Source organism: Strongylocentrotus purpuratus, unplaced genomic scaffold, assembly GCF_000002235.5.
Source record: "Strongylocentrotus purpuratus isolate Spur 01 unplaced genomic scaffold, Spur_5.0 spur5_scaffold_5, whole genome shotgun sequence".
NCBI classification, from domain to species: Eukaryota; Metazoa; Echinodermata; class Echinoidea; order Camarodonta; family Strongylocentrotidae; genus Strongylocentrotus; species Strongylocentrotus purpuratus.
Window position 1 is genome coordinate 5,302,714 of NW_022145611.1, and position 16,979 is coordinate 5,319,692.

Sequence of the window (16,979 nt, forward strand, 5' to 3'; positions counted from 1 at the left end):
GAGGAAGAAGAAGAGGAAGAAGAAAAGGAAGATGAATCCATATAGATTTACGTGAGATATATGTCAACAATGAACTCTTAAGCAGAAAAAGGACTGTCCTAAGCGACAGCTTCGGAAAGTTTGACTGACGTCCTCTGATGAAGACAAATTATCACAATTAAATGAATACTACCGTATCAGCTGTTATTTTAACTAGGGTTTGATATTTCACAAATTTGCAAATTGTTGTAGGATCATATTTTCAACAACACAGGAGATAAGCTGGCAATGCATTTACTGCAAATAGGCTGTTATAACGATGTTATTATCATGAAAACAACAAATTGAAAAAAATCAAATCAAAGTGAGCCCCTAGCTGTCATCACCAACTTGCTATTTATTCACACGTAAAGTTGTTAAGATTTTGCCCCAGCAGTTGAATGAACGGATGAACCTTTACTGTGGTGTACTGACCTTGTCTGTTAGATTCCTGTTCTCCCGGAGTTCTTGGTCTAGTTTCAGACAGGAAGACTTCATTTCATTGACCTCGATGTCCTTTAATCTAAGCTGTTCATCTTGTCTTGCTAGCTTTTCCTAAAGAAGAAAAAGAAAAAAAATTTATCATCTATTTCATTCAATAAAGAACTGTGAAAAAAATATTAATCACAATAATAACAATAATAATAATGGTTATAATAATAGCAGCAACAATAATAATTACAATAATAATAATAATAACAATAATAATAATGGTCATAATAATAACAGCAACAATAATAATTACAATAATAATAATAATAACAATATTAATAATAACAATTTTATAATAATTATGATAATAATCTTTTTTCTGTTATGACTTCCGTTATGGACAAAAAGGAGAAATATGAAGATAAGATATATGGCATTTGAATGTTATAAGTGCTTCCTATATCCTGTCGAAAATAAGGAAAGATTGTATAGATTGAAAACATTGAATCTTAAATCAAAAGGAGAGGAAAATAAACAATTTGCAAAATATGACCATGTTACAAATTATGTCAGAAAGAAATAAAGACATAAAGCTTACCAGGATATCGGCGATTTCCCGTTGCAGGTTCTCCATCCTGTGGCTCATGTTTGCTTTGTGCATCTTTAATGCCTCGTTTTCCTTCAGTAGTTCCTCAGACCTATCTTGGTGTTGAGATGAGCTGTGACTGCTGGATTCATGTTCCCTCTCCAGCTTCCTGCATTTGGATTTCAAGCTATTCAAATAGAAATAATAATTAAAGGGTGCAATCCAACCCTTGTAATAACTTCATTTGTATGAAATCTTAAACTCTTTTAAATCTAAACTAAAAAAATACTTCATCTGTTTTTAAATCTATAATAATATTTGCATGTTAATACGTCTCCTATGTTTTGTACACTGTTTTGTTATTGTTATACTTTTTATAGCCAATTGTTGGAACTTGTATATGTATCTTTTAATAACACGGAGCTGCCTCGACAGAACCTTATGGTTTTATTTGCAGTTTCCCCAATTCATTTCTATTGCTGTTTAACTTTTTATAATTCCGATATATTTGTAGACATGTTTCCATTTTGTGTGTATTTTGTGTTTTCTATATTGTATATAATCTGTATCTTATATGTTTTTTATGGACTTGAATTGAAATAAAACTTGAACTTGAAAACTTGAAATTGAACTTGAAAGAAGGAAAATAAGAGAAACAGAGTGGCGAAAGTTTGAAATAAATAGGACCAATAATAAGAGAGTTATGAAAGTTTGAAATATGACATCACCATAGCTTTGTGAATCTCAAATTGGCAATTTGTGACGTACTTTACGGACTACATTCCTGTTTGTTGTGTACAAAAATATAATAAATTTCAGTTTTTCTCCCAAGTGCCTTCTCTCTTGGGACACTAATCAAAATATGCCATAGATAGTATATTATTATAGATTCTCTAAAGAGAAAAGACCCTCCCAAGACATACATTTCGAGAATTTTTTTATTTTTTTATTGTGTTGGAACAAATGGGAGAATTGTCCAGCATTGCATCACAGTGACATAACCGATTCAGCCAATTTGAAGTTCCTATACATTACAACTTTTACATATATATTCATATTAAACTTAATCATTTTTTGTCAGAATTCGATCAAATTTTCACCTTTAAATTTGATAATGTAATTCAGTACCGGTAATGCATAGTCCAAAATGATAACATTTTAATTTTTTCCTGATTCTCAGTAAGCAGCCTCTTGCCCTCTCTTTCTTTCCGTTCCCCATCTACCTCCCTCCTTTTCACATTTGTTCTTCATTATTTCTATCTTTCATATTCATTCTATTTAAAAACAATTTTTGTTCTCATTCTTTCTTCCTTTAATGCTCTCTTCTTTCATCCTAATTCTTTTCCCTATACTCCCTTGTCTAAGTTTCTCTGTACATTTACTTACTGTTTCAGTATGTTGAGAAGTTTTCTCTGCCTTTCTTTAGTCTTTCTTTGGTTCTTCTGTGAAAAGTCTATCACTCTGTTATTTCTCTCCTCCCCTCTCTTTTATTCTCCCATTTTTTCTTCTTTCTCTCTTCTTTCATCCTTACATTAAACATTTACATACTGTATCACCATGTCAACTAGTTTTCTCTCTCTCTCTCTCTCTCTCTTTAGGCTTTCCTTGGTTCTCTAAGTTGCCTCTCTTTCTCTCCTCCCCTTTGCTTTTCCTCTCCCTCATTCTGCCTCTTTATTTCTTTCTCTCTTCCTTCAACCTTACTCTATACTTTTACTTATTGTATCACCATATCAAGTAATTTTCCATCTCTCTTCAGTCTTTCTTTGGTGCTCTGGACAAATTTATCTTCTTCTCTTATTCTCTTCCTCCTTCTTTTTTCCCTGCTTCCGGACTTCTTCCTTCATCCTAACACTAAACCATGACTTACTGTTTCACCATGTCAAATAGTTTTTTCTGCCTCTCTTCTGTCTTTCCTTGGTTCTCTGAGTTGCCTCTCATTCTCTCTTTCTCTCCTCCCCTTCACTTTCCCTCTCCCTAACTCTGTCTCTTTCTTTCTCTCTTCCTTCAACCTTACTTTAAACTTTGACTCATTGCATCACCATGTCAAGCTGTTTTCTCTATCTCTCTTCAGTCTTTCTTTGGTGCTCTGAGAAAAAGTCCCTCAATCTATCTTCTACTCCTACTCTCTTTCTCCTTTCTCTCTTCGTTCACTCTTACATTAAACATTTACATACTGTATCACAATGTCAACTACCGTAGTTCTCTCTGTCTCTCTTTAGACTTTCTTGTTCTCTGAGCTGCCTCTCATTCTCTCTCTCTCTCTCTTTCTCTCCTCCCCTCCGCTTTTCCTCTCCCTCATTCTGTCTCTTTCTTTCTTTCTCTCTTTTTTCATCCTTACTCTAAACTTTTACTTATTGTATCACTATGTCAACTAGTCTACTCTAGACTACTCTCTCTCTCTTTAGTCTTTCCTTGGTTCTTTGAGCTGCCTCTCATTCTCTCTCTCTCTCTCTCTCTCTCTTTCTCTCCTCCCCTCCGCTTTTCCTCTCCCTCATTCTGTCTCTTTCTTTCTTTCTCTCTTTTTTCATCCTTACTCTAAACTTTTACTTATTGTATCACTATGTCAACTAGTCTACTCTAGACTACTCTCTCTCTCTTTAGTCTTTCCTTGGTTCTCTGAGTTGCCTCTCATTATCTACTCTCTCTCTTTCTCTCCTCCCCTTCACTCTTCCTATCCCTCATTTTGTCTCTTTCTTTCATTCTCTCTTCCGTCAACCTTACTCTAAAATTTTACTCATGGTATCACCATATTAAGCTGTTTTTATCAATCTCTCTTCAGTCTTTCTTTGGTGCTCTGGGAAAAAGTCCCTCAATCTATCTTCTACTCCTATTCTCTTCCTTCTTCTTTTCCCCTCCTTCCAGACTTCTTCCTTTCTCTCTTCCTTCATCCTAACACTCAACCCTGACTTACTGTTTCACCATGTCAAGTAGTTTTCTCTGCCTCTCTTCCGTCTTCCCTTGGTTCTCTGCGAGTAGTCTCTCACTCTCCCTGGCCCTCCTGATGCTAGCCTCGCTCTCATTAGTCTTCCGTCCATGCCTCTCTTCTAGGTCCTGGAGCTGGTCCAGGGCTTGCTGACGTTGGTGCTCACTCTCCGCTAGACTGTCTGTAGCATCCTTCAGCTGGGCTAGCAGCTTGCCCTGGCTCCTGTCCTTACCGTCAAGTTCTTTGTTGAGAGTCTGAAAGCATCAAAATAAATAGAGAGGTGTTGTGGTCTACTGGATAAGTCACCAGACTGCAGATCGCAAGGTACGGTGTTCGAGTCCCGCCGCGGCACTAAAGTCCTTTGGTAAGACGTCAATCTACATTTGCCACTCTCCACCCAGGTATTAAATGGGTACCTGGTAGGATACGAAAGTTAATGTGGTTGGATGAGCAAGTGTCGCTTGTAAAATGGCGACTGGCCGGAATGCTCCCCAGGGAGTGGAGAATGTGTTTACATTGTGTGCGGGTTAGCCTGAATCCGATAACCAGGGTAATAATATGGACTGCACCTAGAAACAAAGGTTTAGGCGCATTATTAATGTGAGCTATTATTATTATGAAATAAAACTAATTGCTATGATCTGATTTACCCACGATAGCCTCACCATAACTGCTCTCCTTGAGGGGCCTGCAATCATGCCATGAACTACTTACAGTTCATCTACCATGATAAGGTGGGAATTTACTTCTACACAGATCTCATTGTGTGGGCATACATTAAGAGAGACATCTACTTTAGCACCAATAGAAAGCGCCTATTCCATGCAACTTTAATTTCTTATGATGATTTATATAAATTTCAAGATAGCATAGTTTAATATAGCATAGCTATTTTCATATGTTTTTGTAGTAAGTAAGGTAAGTACTGTCTGAACTCTTTCGCTCAAACAACTTCTATTTTTTTCTTCTCCATTCTCTCCTTTTCACTGTCTTGGTCTTTCAACATACAAGTGTATTACTACATTAAACTCATAACTTTGTTTTGCAATGTCGATTTCATTTTACCAATGCTAAATCATTTCTGCAAAAGTTGACTTACTGTACAAAATGTATTTAATTTTGTATATGTTTATATCTCTCTATATTTTAGATTTGTTTGTAAATTGAGCATTTTCAGCCTGCGAGGTGCTTGTTTGATGTGTTTTTGCAATAAACCAAACCAATTCAATTCAATTCAAGTCAAGAAAGCATGTGATTTGGGATGGGTACTTACATCGATATGTTCAGACAGCTGCTCCTTTTGTCTTCTGCTTCTCTCCAGTTCTTTCCTCTGTTCATCATACTCCCTGAGACTACTGGCCTGGCTCAGCTGGGCTCTCAAGCTGTGAATCTCCCTCTCCAACCCAACGTTTTCTCTCGCACCATCTGCATCTGTAGATTTGTACAATGAAGGGAGAGAAAAAGATAAATATGGCTTACTCTCTCTCGTTCAGTCTGTGCGTGCCTGCCTCCCTCTTTCAGTCTGTGTGTTTCTCTCTCTCCCTCTTTCAGTCTGTGTGTTTCTCTCTCTCCCTCTTTCAGTCTGTGTGTTTCTCTCTCTCTCCCTCTCTTTCTCTTGCAGTCTGTGTGCATGTTTACCTTCCTCTTTTTCTTCCTCTTTCAGTCTCCATTTTGGGTGTATGATATACCCAAATGATTTGTAATGTTCCTTGTATTAATGATCTACATGTATCTATATTCATAATTTTACCAATTTTTATTATACTCAATTGAATAATATTAATAATAATGTTGAAAATGTATGTATTATATCAATCCATCCCTTTGGTTGCTACGAATAAACAAATTAATTTGTATCTCTGCAACTTTCTATCTCGGCCAGTTTTAGAAGACTGCAAAGACTAGACAAAAATAAAGGTGATAATAAAGGACACTTTCTCTCTCTCTCTCCTCCTATTAACCTAAATTTTATAAGAAGAGAAGAATGTTTGTACTTTGTGTTAATACAAGGGAGTACTTAGAAGACAAACAAATATAAAATACTTTTTCAGAACTAAATATTCTAAAGGTGAATCCTCTGATGAGATATGGCCAGCAACAGGAAAAATATTTCTCTCTCTCATTTTATTCATTTATTTATTTAAAAAAAAACTAGATGGAATTTGACTGCGCGCAGTCGAAAATGATGCCTCCGTCATAGAGCAATTTTACAAACTGAAACGGAAGAAATTTTTCAAATTCAAGTTCAATTGTAATCCATTAACAGGTTCTCAGAATATCGGGATTACAAGCAATTTCTCATATACATATAAGACCCTTTGACCTCATCTTTGACCTCATGACCCTAAAATCTACTCAGTTCATTGGTTCTGCAAGATGTCCTGAGTTAAATAGTAATCCATCTGTCAGTTCTAATGAGAATGCATTCACAAGCTATTTTTGCATAAATAATGAGCCCATGACCTTTGATCTTATGAACCAAGAATCTACTCAGTTCATTGGCTCTGCAAGTAACATACATGACCTACATGTAAGTTTGGCAGGAATCCATCAATCTGTTCTAATGATAATACGATCACAAGCTATTTTTGCATACATAATGTGCGCTGTGACCTTTGACCTCGTGACCCCAAAATCTTATCAGTGCATCGGCTCTGCAAGTAACATACATGACCTAAGTTTGGCAGGAATCCATCAATCGGTTCTTGAGATAACGCGATCACAAACTGTTTTTGCATACATTATGAGCCCTGTGACCTGTGACCTTTGACCTCGTAACCCCAAAATCTAATCAGTTCATTGGCTCTGCAAGATACATACATGACCAAAGTTTGGCAGGAATCCATCAATCGGTTCTTCAGATAACGCGATCACAAGCTGTTTTTGCATACATAATGAGCCCTGTGACCTTTGACCTTGTGACACCAAAATCTAATCAGTTCATCAGCTCTGCAAGATACATACATGACCAAAGTTTGGCAGGAATCCATTAATCGGTTCTTCAGATAACGCGATCACGAGAACGGGACGTACGTACGTACGGACGGACAACCCGAAAACATAATGCCTCCGGCTACTTCGTAACGGAGGCATAAAAATTCAACAGGGTGGCAAATATCACCTATTCGGTGGTCTTCCACGAGGCCCTGTTTTCTACATTTGTTGTGTTTGAGGGTTCTCCAAACTTTCCTGTACATTTCATTATATTTTCATTTTATTTTACTTTATTTCAAAACAATGCTACAACCACTAAACCCTCTCGTTACCTTCACGATTCCTATGTTGCCTCTCTCTCCTCAAGACAGGAAAGTCATCTTCATGGAAAGAGTCCTTCATCTGCGTCATCTGGCTCTTGAGATTGTGTCTATCTTCATCTGAGCGAGCAAGGTCCTTCCTAAGCGATTCCATCTATGGGAGAGTAAAAAAGATGGGCTTGCATTCAATCACAGGTGGACTTGGTTATACCTGGGCCCCGTCTGATAAAAACTTGCCATTAATCGCATCTTATTTGCAATGGGAGTTGCATGCTTACATTTTCATAATTTTATGAAACAAATTTGTTTTCCCTGGCTGCCTGCCGTAGCAACAAACAACAAACTCTGTTTCGTTGACGATCAGCCATGCATGAAGTTTTTTGTCTTCTTTGTTGTTAGGGCAGACAGCCAGTGGAAAGGATTTGTTTAATCAAATTATGGAAATGGAAGCATTACTTTAAACAAACAGAACTTTATTATTCGTGGCTCATTTTTCCTGATTGAGGTGTCCTATGAAAGGGCAGAAAACTAACTTTCTGAAAATGTGAATTTCTCTTTGAAATTCAGATACCATTTGCCAAATGACTTTTTGGTACCCTTTCTTCCATTTCGTTTTAATCACTCACGCGTGAAATATGCATCACATGAGTTGCATCAAATGAAAGAGGAATCTTTACAAATATGTATCATTTATCGATTGTAATCCTGATTAAGTTATGATAAAACATTGATAATTCTCGGTTACGTTTTTTCTGGGACGCATTGTATATAACACAGAGTCAGGAGATACACTCATGACTTTGCTGGGCACAGTTGTCATTTATTTACACATAGAAAAAGTGGCGGTTTACAACATCATATCTGAACAAGCCTTTTAAAAGAACTCACATGTTGCTGGAGAACGGATGAACTTCCGTGAGATTGGTCCAGTTTTCTCCTGGTACTCTCCAGCTCCGAAGCCATCTTCTGCTTCTCAGCTTCCATCTGGATCAGCCTTGATCTCAACTCGCGATCTTCCTCCCGGCTAACGTTCAGCAGAGTCTACGATGGTTATAGAAAGAATAGGACATGGAGACATTGACCATCTGTAAAGGTTAATATCCCTCTCACCTCTCTCTCCCTGTCATCTCCTCTCCCCTCTCTCTCTCACTCTCTCTCTCTCCTATATCCCTCTCACCTCTCAGCCGTCAATTACAAACAATATGCAAATTCCAAACCCTCAATGGCATATAGGGAAGGGGGAGAAAAAAGGGAGCCAAGCAAAAAATAGCCCATCCCCCCCCCCCCTTCCAGCATACTCTCCCCTTCTTGTTCTCTTGTTACTCTTGTCACTCTTGACAACTTTCTTATTCCTTACTCTTTCTCCTCTTTTAGTACATCTTACTCCCTTCTCCTTCACTCACCAGAGCATGTTCCATATATATCAGTTGACCACCTCCAAAATGCAACATAGTGCCCCCCCCCCACTTTCCCTTGCTTTACATCTCTCACCCTTATTTCTCTTTCCCCTTTCTCCCATTACCTGTTACTCCATCTTCTCTGTCTCTCTCTCACTCATCTGATCTGTCTTGATCTCAGCCAACAGTCCCCTTGTGGTTTTCATTCAACAGTCCAACAAAATCAGGACAACTGCACTTTGAACACTTTCTCTCTCTCTTTCTCTCCTCCCTGTCACTCAAGTGTTTTAAAAATGTTATTTGGTTACATTTGATTTTTTAACAGCATTTCATTGCTTCATTACTCTTAATTCTCAGCTGATTTAATCAGACTTTCTTGGGCAAGATGCCTCTGTTCTCTCAAGTCAAATCCTGGGCCCTGTCGTACAAAGAGTATCAATCGCAACTATGTACATAAGAGATAGGAGATTGCAAACTTGCGATTAATTGAAAGACTTACGAATGATTTGGATCAATCATAACTCTTTGTAAGATGGGCCCAGGGTTGATTGCTATACCTCTCTTATCTCTGTTTTGATGGAATCCCTGTCATCAGTGCCTTTGAATTTCCTAGAAACTGACTCTCGTTGCAACCGCAGCTCTTCCTGTAAATCTTTCAGACGTTTCTCAACCCTCTCTGATGGCTGCAAAAGATAAAAGAGAGAAGAAAAAAATCTCTACTAAATCAACATTTACAACTTTCACATCATCCGTTATTTTTTTTCGGTAACAAATTTTCACATTGCTTCAAAAACTCACCATCATCTTCATTTTCATGCCATCATAATCAAAACGTTTACAATTTTCTAAACACCCAGTACTATACTCTAACCAAAGACTACTGTATATATTATTTCCAGGCCATACCAATCTACAAAAATGTCTGAATCATAACAACATGTGCAATTTTGTCTTCATGTGCATACATTAAAAAAAACATCTCATTAACGAGAGGTCAGCAGAACTCTTGGCTCGGGTGAGCTAAAATATGAAACTGTAGAGTATCTTACACCACACACGTACCCCTAACCCTAATCCTATCATGAGGGTTAAGCTAACCCCAAACTTATTAGATAAATATTTTTTTTAATATCACATCATAAGCAATCTTTAAATCTAGCAGTGTAAACAATAAATAAAATTAAAGAATATACGCTTGACTGGAGATGCAAAGGTCAAGGGTTTGAATCCTGACACAGCCCTAATATCTTTTGGCAAGATATTAACCTACACCTGCTACTCTCCACCCAGGTGTTAAAATGGGTACCCGGTCAAACAGTTTTTGAGCATCAAGTAACGCTTGGCTGAAATGCTCCCCAGGAAGTGGAGATTGTGCACACAGTGTGACCGGGTATATCTGTAAAGAGCTTAGAGATGCCCGAGATGTATTAAGCGCTATATAAAAGCTGAATATTATTATTATTATTATACCTTGCTTTCTTGCCACTGTGACCGCTTCACAGAGTCTGAAAGGTCTAGAAGAATCTTCTTATTTTCAGACTCGACCTGGCTACGACGATTCCTTTCTTGACTGAGCTCTTCTGCTAGTCTGGCCTGATCCCGGCCCAAATCACGAACATCCTGATGGATCACATGAACCTGAGAGCGTAAGGGTTAAAGTTCGTTCAATACAACTTGTTATATTGAATAACAATAATACTACAGCATTTATTATGCACCATCGATGTAGTAAACTATTCTGAGGTGCAGAGGGAGATTAATACCCTGGCTTTAGCACGGCTGCAATTACGGCGCTCTAGCATTTCAAGGAATTAATTCCTGCCAGGTATCCATTTACATCACCAGGGTTGAGTGTGGCAAATGTAGATAAATGTCTTGCCAAAGGACATTAGTGCTCAGGCTTTGTGGTCTCTTAGATAAGCCATTGGACTGTGGATCACAAGGTACAAGGTCCTTGTTATATCACTTATATCCTTTGTCAAGACATTAATCTACATTTACCATTCTCCACCCAGGAGAGGTAAATAGGTATTAATTAGGAAGAACTTCCTTAAATGCTGTCGCACCTACTCATGGCAGAACAGCTAAAGCTATGCAGCTATCATTATAAAAATTTCTACCCATGTTTTGTTTTTCATAAAGTGATGTTTAGTATAGTAACTAGTTTATATAATGACTTTATACCAAGTTTTTTTTCCAATTTTCTTTTTGGTGACTCACTTCAATGAAGGGTAGAGTGAATCTTATGGCAGTCATTTCAAATCATTTGCAGTACTCAAGTCGTTCGAAACATCAAATTAATATTTTCACATTCATACCAAATACATGTACTAAATTCAATGACCTTTGGATATGGGGAATGAACAAAAAAAGAATGTCTTTATCAAGCTCTGTTTATTTTATTGAACACAACACTTTTAATGCACTTTCAAAAACACAAATATTTGAACTATGTATGATGCTAACTTATAATTAGTCAATTAAATTTTAATAATCAAGTGTCTTACCTCATCAGCATTTTGACTGAATCTTACAGAAGGCCTTGTTGTCCTCCTCTGTGACAAAATAGTATACCGTAATCATCAATCAATAATGCTACAAATGTTAAGAAGCTGGATATCACACATAATATGAGAATTAAAAAAAAAAAGGCATTTGATAAAATAAAATAAGAAGTTATAATGAGTGTACCAATATTAGAGATTAATTTACATAAAGTAATCCTAAAGTGCAGTACAGATTTATTCTTAAATATTCAAGCTAGGTATTCTGACATTTGCTGTCATGGCAGCAAAAAAGGGTTAGGGTGTAATAGGGTTTGGTTGCGATCTGGTTATAGGTAAAATACATGGATAGGTAGAGTGCTTGGCACATTATTGAAGAAATTCATGATATTTGTCACCAAAAGATGTTGTGCAATACCCAGACATCAATAAACAAATCTGAACAAAACAGCTATAATATGTATTCAAATATCAAAGTTACCATAGTTATGCAGTACCTAAATTTCACTCTGCAAAATGTGACTTGTACCTTCTTCATCCCTTTCCCTTTCCCTCTCTCTCTCCCTCTCTATTTCTTTATCATTCCTAACATAATAGCTCAGTTGCAACTGTATAACCGTGGTAATGATATGATACCTTGTACGGAGCACAATAGAGTATATATGTATAGTAGCTGTGCTTTATAATTGTATATATTAGGATTATTAATTTTTGTCCAATTCTCTCTCTCTCCATCTCAATTTTTCTACTTCATTTCCTCTATCTCTAACTTTTTTATTCTCTATCATACCCCCTCTCTCACTCTTGTTTTCCGTATCTATCTCTCTCTCTCACATTCAATCACTGTATCTCATTCTGTCTATTGCTCTAATTAGTTCACTCTCTTTCTCTCTCTATATCCTACTTACCGCATGCGATGCTGAAGCTGATCTTCTATGCCTTGAGTCCGATCTTAATTCACTCGCTGACATTGTGTCAGACTCATGTCTTGAGAATCTGTCAGAGCGATCCCTACTCAGTTGAGAATCTTGTTGATTTAGGTTGGACCGCAACTAGATATTTAACAAGAAAAAGAAAGAATTGACAAATCAAAACAAGTAAAAACATATAATGGTAGTATCTTTAGAGATAGGTCAGATTAGGACTTTTCTTTAAAAGGAACACTTTGATACTTTTTAATTGTAGTTTTATTACTCATACAATCACTCTGAACCTCAATAAAAAAAAATATACACACATTTCTCATCATCATATCAAGTCCTATTGCAATTTCTTTCATAGTCCAATCATAGTCAGACTGTTAATTAACTTTAATAATTGCATATGGCAGGATCAAATAAAGGGTGTACATACCCTGTCAATTGCATTAGTCTGTTTGGTGCTGGCACTTCTGTATGTTCCTAACAGCTCACCAACTTCTTGTAAGTTTCTGTTGGTGTCCTGTAAAAGGATGAATCACAGAAAATGAAATTGAATAATTATAACATTTCATTGGGTATTGTAAACATGTTTCTGCAATAATTAGTAAACTTTCTCTCTGCATTGTCAAGTATAAGTTATCAAGACGGGGTTACAGAAAAAAAAGTATGGTGTTAAAATAAATGGAAAGAAAAAAGAATTTGAAAGAAACAAACATAAGCATGATGGCTCAGTGGTAGAGCAGTGGTTTCTCAACTGGGAGGACCTGGTTTTGAAACTAAGTTGATGCACAAGTACCAGTTGGAAAGGCATTAATTGGGGAACCTACAATAAAACAAGCTAGTATAGTATGCTTTCCAGAAGGTTCCTGTTTCATTTCATAATTTTAAACTTACCAGTACTTTGTCAACTATGTTCTTTATTGTACAAACATTTGATATGAAATGGAATAAATTCAAATCGATCGATTAATCATCTATTACCAAGTCCCTTGGATAAGGTCCCTGTGGTTGCATAGATCCACAAGTATACTTGCTTTCTTAGGAGTCAAGTAAAATCAAACCTCAATCTATCAACACCCAAAAACAAAAAATGATCAAGATTCAAGAACATCCCATCAGTTAAGTTTTGGTTTGGGGTAGGTGGAGTCACATTGCTGTTGCTGTTTTTAATCAATACAATAACAGAAAGCCATTTGAATTATATTTATCCAGGAAGTTGACAAAATCCTACTTAAATCGTCAACACAAATTTTACTTGATATATGATCATTCTAAATACATTAACAAAATCTTTATCTAACATTGCAAATCTACATATACATGTACTTTAAAATAAGAAAATAACAAATGAGTCCATCTGTATGATTATCAAGACAACATTTTTAAAGATGATTCATAGTGACCTCTTCACAGGGTAAATTTATTTAATATCATAAAAGTGAACACGTTGTGAAGTATACTAAAAGTCCTTTATCTTACTATTGCTTCATAATAAAGCATATTATATGCAAGGTCTTGGTGGAAATCATGACAAGATTTTCGGCAAAAAAAAGAAGAAGGCCTAGCTTACCCTTAGAGAGGAGGCCAAAGTATCCACTCTCCCGGCAACATCAGAATTAGATGAAGGTCTAGAGCGTCCTCTTCTGGGCAGTGGATAGCGCCTTGCACTGATTGCACTGCCTGTATCTGAAGCGCCATAGCCATCACTTTCTGTCGACATTCTTGATATTCTCTGCTTTAATAGTAAAGCACAACAAAGCACTTAGTAAGCAAGGAAACAAGTACAAGTTACTATCATAATCTTATTTTCCTAGTAAATATAATTTACAAAAAAGAGTACAAGCCTTGTTGTGCTACGTTTGAACTACCATAGAATATTATTATTCAGTACAATACATTACAGAGTCTACATAGCATTTTTGAAATGCAACAAAATATAATTGTCACTGTAGGCCTGTCTCCATCAGCTTGAGTCGGCCAAATAGCCTGCTATTTCTGATCCGGGGAATTCCTGATCACAAAATAGCCTGCTATTTGCTCGGGGAATCTTCCCAAGATATCTTGGGCTAGTTTGGAAAATAGCCTGCTATTTGCGGTCTGTCACTAGCCCAAAAGCTCTGGAAGATTTCTGGATAGGCCTGTCTTCATCAGCTCGAGTTGTCCAAAATAGCCTGCTATTTCTGATCCGGGAAATTAGGTGGATTGAGAAATAGCGGGCTATTTGCTCAGGAAATCTTCCAGATATATCTTGGGCTAGTTTGCAAAATAGCCCCCTAATTGTGGTTCACTAGCCCGAAGATTATGGAAGATTTCTCGATCCTGGCATGCATGACAATATCCTACTGTTTCCGGTTTCTGGTGCTGGTTTTTTCATGCATGAATGTTTCATGTGCGATCAGCTGTTAGCTAGACAATTTATATACACTGCTGTTACTTGTTTACATGTACAACTGCTGCGTGCAGACTTTAAAGATCGTGACCACTACTGGGCCAGAAGGGATTAGACCACACAGAGAGCCATCGAGGTCACTGTGACAGGTGGCTATCTCATTAACTCAGCTCTCATTTAACATAAGAAAAAGAGGATCATGGGGGACCAACAGGCACCGATTAGGGAAGTTTTCTATATAGAGGGAGCAAGTAGCTACAAGTATGGCAGTGTGCCTTTAAATTAATCATCGTTTTGTCAAAGATATACCAGTTAATTTTTCGTTATTCCTGATTCTGTTTGATTATTTTAAGTTGAACATGTTAGTGTTGTATTGTGTAGTATTATGTCTCACTGGGCCGCGGAGCAGGTTGGGGCTTAATTTCAGTGAATTTATTCAACATGATTTTGCAGTCAATGGAGATGAATTTCCTGACAAGAAATAGAGGTTGAAGTCTGAGAAAAAAATTGTTATGGTTGGTATAAACTGTCTCACAATAACGAATTAAAAATACCGTGTACATGTAAGAGTGTGCGACCGATTCAAGACTAGCCGCTGATGAGCGACTGTACTTTGTTCATATTTTGGATGGAATTTAAATGTCATTTTGGACTTTGTCCCGGCACTGACATGCCCATTCCCTCGGACCTGTCTAATTCTCAACAGATAATGACAAATATTCATCAAATTGCACTAGGGTAGCGCGCCCAGTATTCGGTCAATTCCCAGTATTCGGTCAGACAGCCGTTTCAACAGCTGTAACAATTAAAAAAATAATTTATGAACCACGAAACTTGCACAAATCAGGCAGCTGAACAATTTTTCTTAACTCTCAAAATTAAATCAGATTCAGGGCCCTGGAAAGATCTCCAACTTAGCTCGAAATTGGTCAGTGTCGCACAACTTTCCGCACTTCCGCGTTCTCTTAGCACATGCGCTAACATGCATAGCCATATGTAGAAGTCTATTGCGAAACAACTACGTGTGCTGTCACAATGAATTTAGTATGTGTGTGAAGAGAATCACTTCCGTGTTCGCTCCATCGCAGCGAATTTGCAAATGATGCACTTGCCGATGTGCAAGAGGTATTTATACGATACCCTTGCCATGCGGTATCGCTCGGCCAGTATTCGGTCAACGCATTGACATTCAGTGCTTTATCGCGCAATTGTGTGAAAATAGTGCGCAAATACGCTACGCTCCTTTGCAACGGAGATACCACGCACAAATTGCGTGACCGAATTCTAATCGGCGCGACCGAATTCTGGGCAGAAAAATGCTCCGTCTTCTTTCGGAAGTATTTTGCTTATCATTATTTTATATTTTAAGTGACTATAAAATCCTGTTAGAGGAATAAATTTCTTTTCTTTTGATGGATAGATTGCCAAACAAAAGAGGTAAAAATTCAAAATATTTTGAGTGATTTCCCCTTAAGTGACCGAATACTGGGCACTCTACCCTAGTCTAAAAATCTATTTGTCCCTTCAGTTAAGGCTTTATTATATTGTCCAATGCAATTCTTATAAAATTTATGAACTATCGCTCATAAACTGCTTCTAAATGCTGTTTTAAATCAACTATCCGGACACACAACCTGTACCTGGCCTGTTCAGACACACAACAACCGTGACAAAGACGTCTGGGCATACGCTCCACTTCTAAATTACACGCAAAATAATGAATAGATGGGGCAGTGTTGTTATTTCTGCTTCGTCGACGAGCTACCAGCTGCTCCTTTGTACCTCATTTTAACACTGATATCATTTTACTATCTCTCAATAACTGATTTTTCTTACCTTTCTCGGAGATATCTATGATTACCTGTAGACTACAGACCATTAACAGCCTGGAAAGGAATACTCTTCATGATTATCAGGACGTACAAAATTTACGTTAAATTGGCCGCTTTCACTTCCTTGGCAGATTAATTCTGAAAGCTCGCCTGTGATTGGTTCGTGCACATGGCCTAGCCCGGCTATAGTCTTTGACTAAGCTCGCCGCGGCTTTTCTTTGACGATGAGCAAGACTACTCGACCGAAAAAAATAACGGATGCTGATTCGGATTTAACTTTATTGCTTTCTCGATGTCTTTGATATTTGAAGCCTCATTTTTCGTATTCAATTGTCCCGTCATTCATATCAAGCTTGCAATCAGCGGGCTAGCTACAGGGGTACGTCGCCTCCAGATGGAATGGCTGAAAGAAAAAAAAGAGAAATCAGACAAAAAGGATAGAGAGATGGAGATGGAGAGAGAGAGAGAGAGAGAGAGAGAGAGAGAGAGAGAGAGAGAGAGAGAGAGAGAGAGAGACGATAGACAGACAGACAGAAAGGGGGTGGAGGTGAGAGAAAAATAGAAAGGAAGAGGGAAAGGCAATCATACAACATGTTTACGAGAGGTGTTAGACCTTCCTACAATATTTAGCATATCAATTCATTTAAACATCTTTCGACAGACTTCATAATTATATCAGTAATACATTGATCAGCACGTTCGTTTGCTGTGCCCCTCCAATATG

The 16,979-nt window shown here is 37.4% G+C and overlaps 1 protein-coding gene across 2 annotated transcripts in view; it reads right to left on the bottom strand.

Moving 5' to 3' along the window:
- LOC585176 (centrosomal protein of 128 kDa) overlaps positions 1-16,389 on the bottom strand; it is a 31,827-nt gene extending 15,438 nt beyond the window's left edge. The window contains exons 1-13 of one of the 2 annotated variants that reach the window (XM_030999090.1): positions 16,260-16,389; positions 13,605-13,766; positions 12,468-12,554; positions 12,023-12,166; positions 11,118-11,165; positions 10,081-10,248; positions 9,168-9,293; positions 8,102-8,254; positions 7,226-7,367; positions 5,233-5,390; positions 3,948-4,213; positions 1,049-1,223; positions 454-573 (exon numbers count right to left, since the gene is read on the bottom strand). In XM_030999090.1, coding sequence (XP_030854950.1) covers positions 454-573; positions 1,049-1,223; positions 3,948-4,213; positions 5,233-5,390; positions 7,226-7,367; positions 8,102-8,254; positions 9,168-9,293; positions 10,081-10,248; positions 11,118-11,165; positions 12,023-12,166; positions 12,468-12,554; positions 13,605-13,754 — 1,737 coding nt within the window. In that variant the 5' untranslated portion in view covers positions 13,755-13,766; positions 16,260-16,389. Of the gene's footprint in view, positions 1-453; positions 574-1,048; positions 1,224-3,947; positions 4,214-5,232; positions 5,391-7,225; positions 7,368-8,101; positions 8,255-9,167; positions 9,294-10,080; positions 10,249-11,117; positions 11,166-12,022; positions 12,167-12,467; positions 12,555-13,604; positions 13,770-16,259 lie in introns of both variants that reach the window. The other variant, XM_030999089.1, reaches the window with a different exon arrangement.
- Positions 16,390-16,979: the final 590 nt, after the last annotated feature.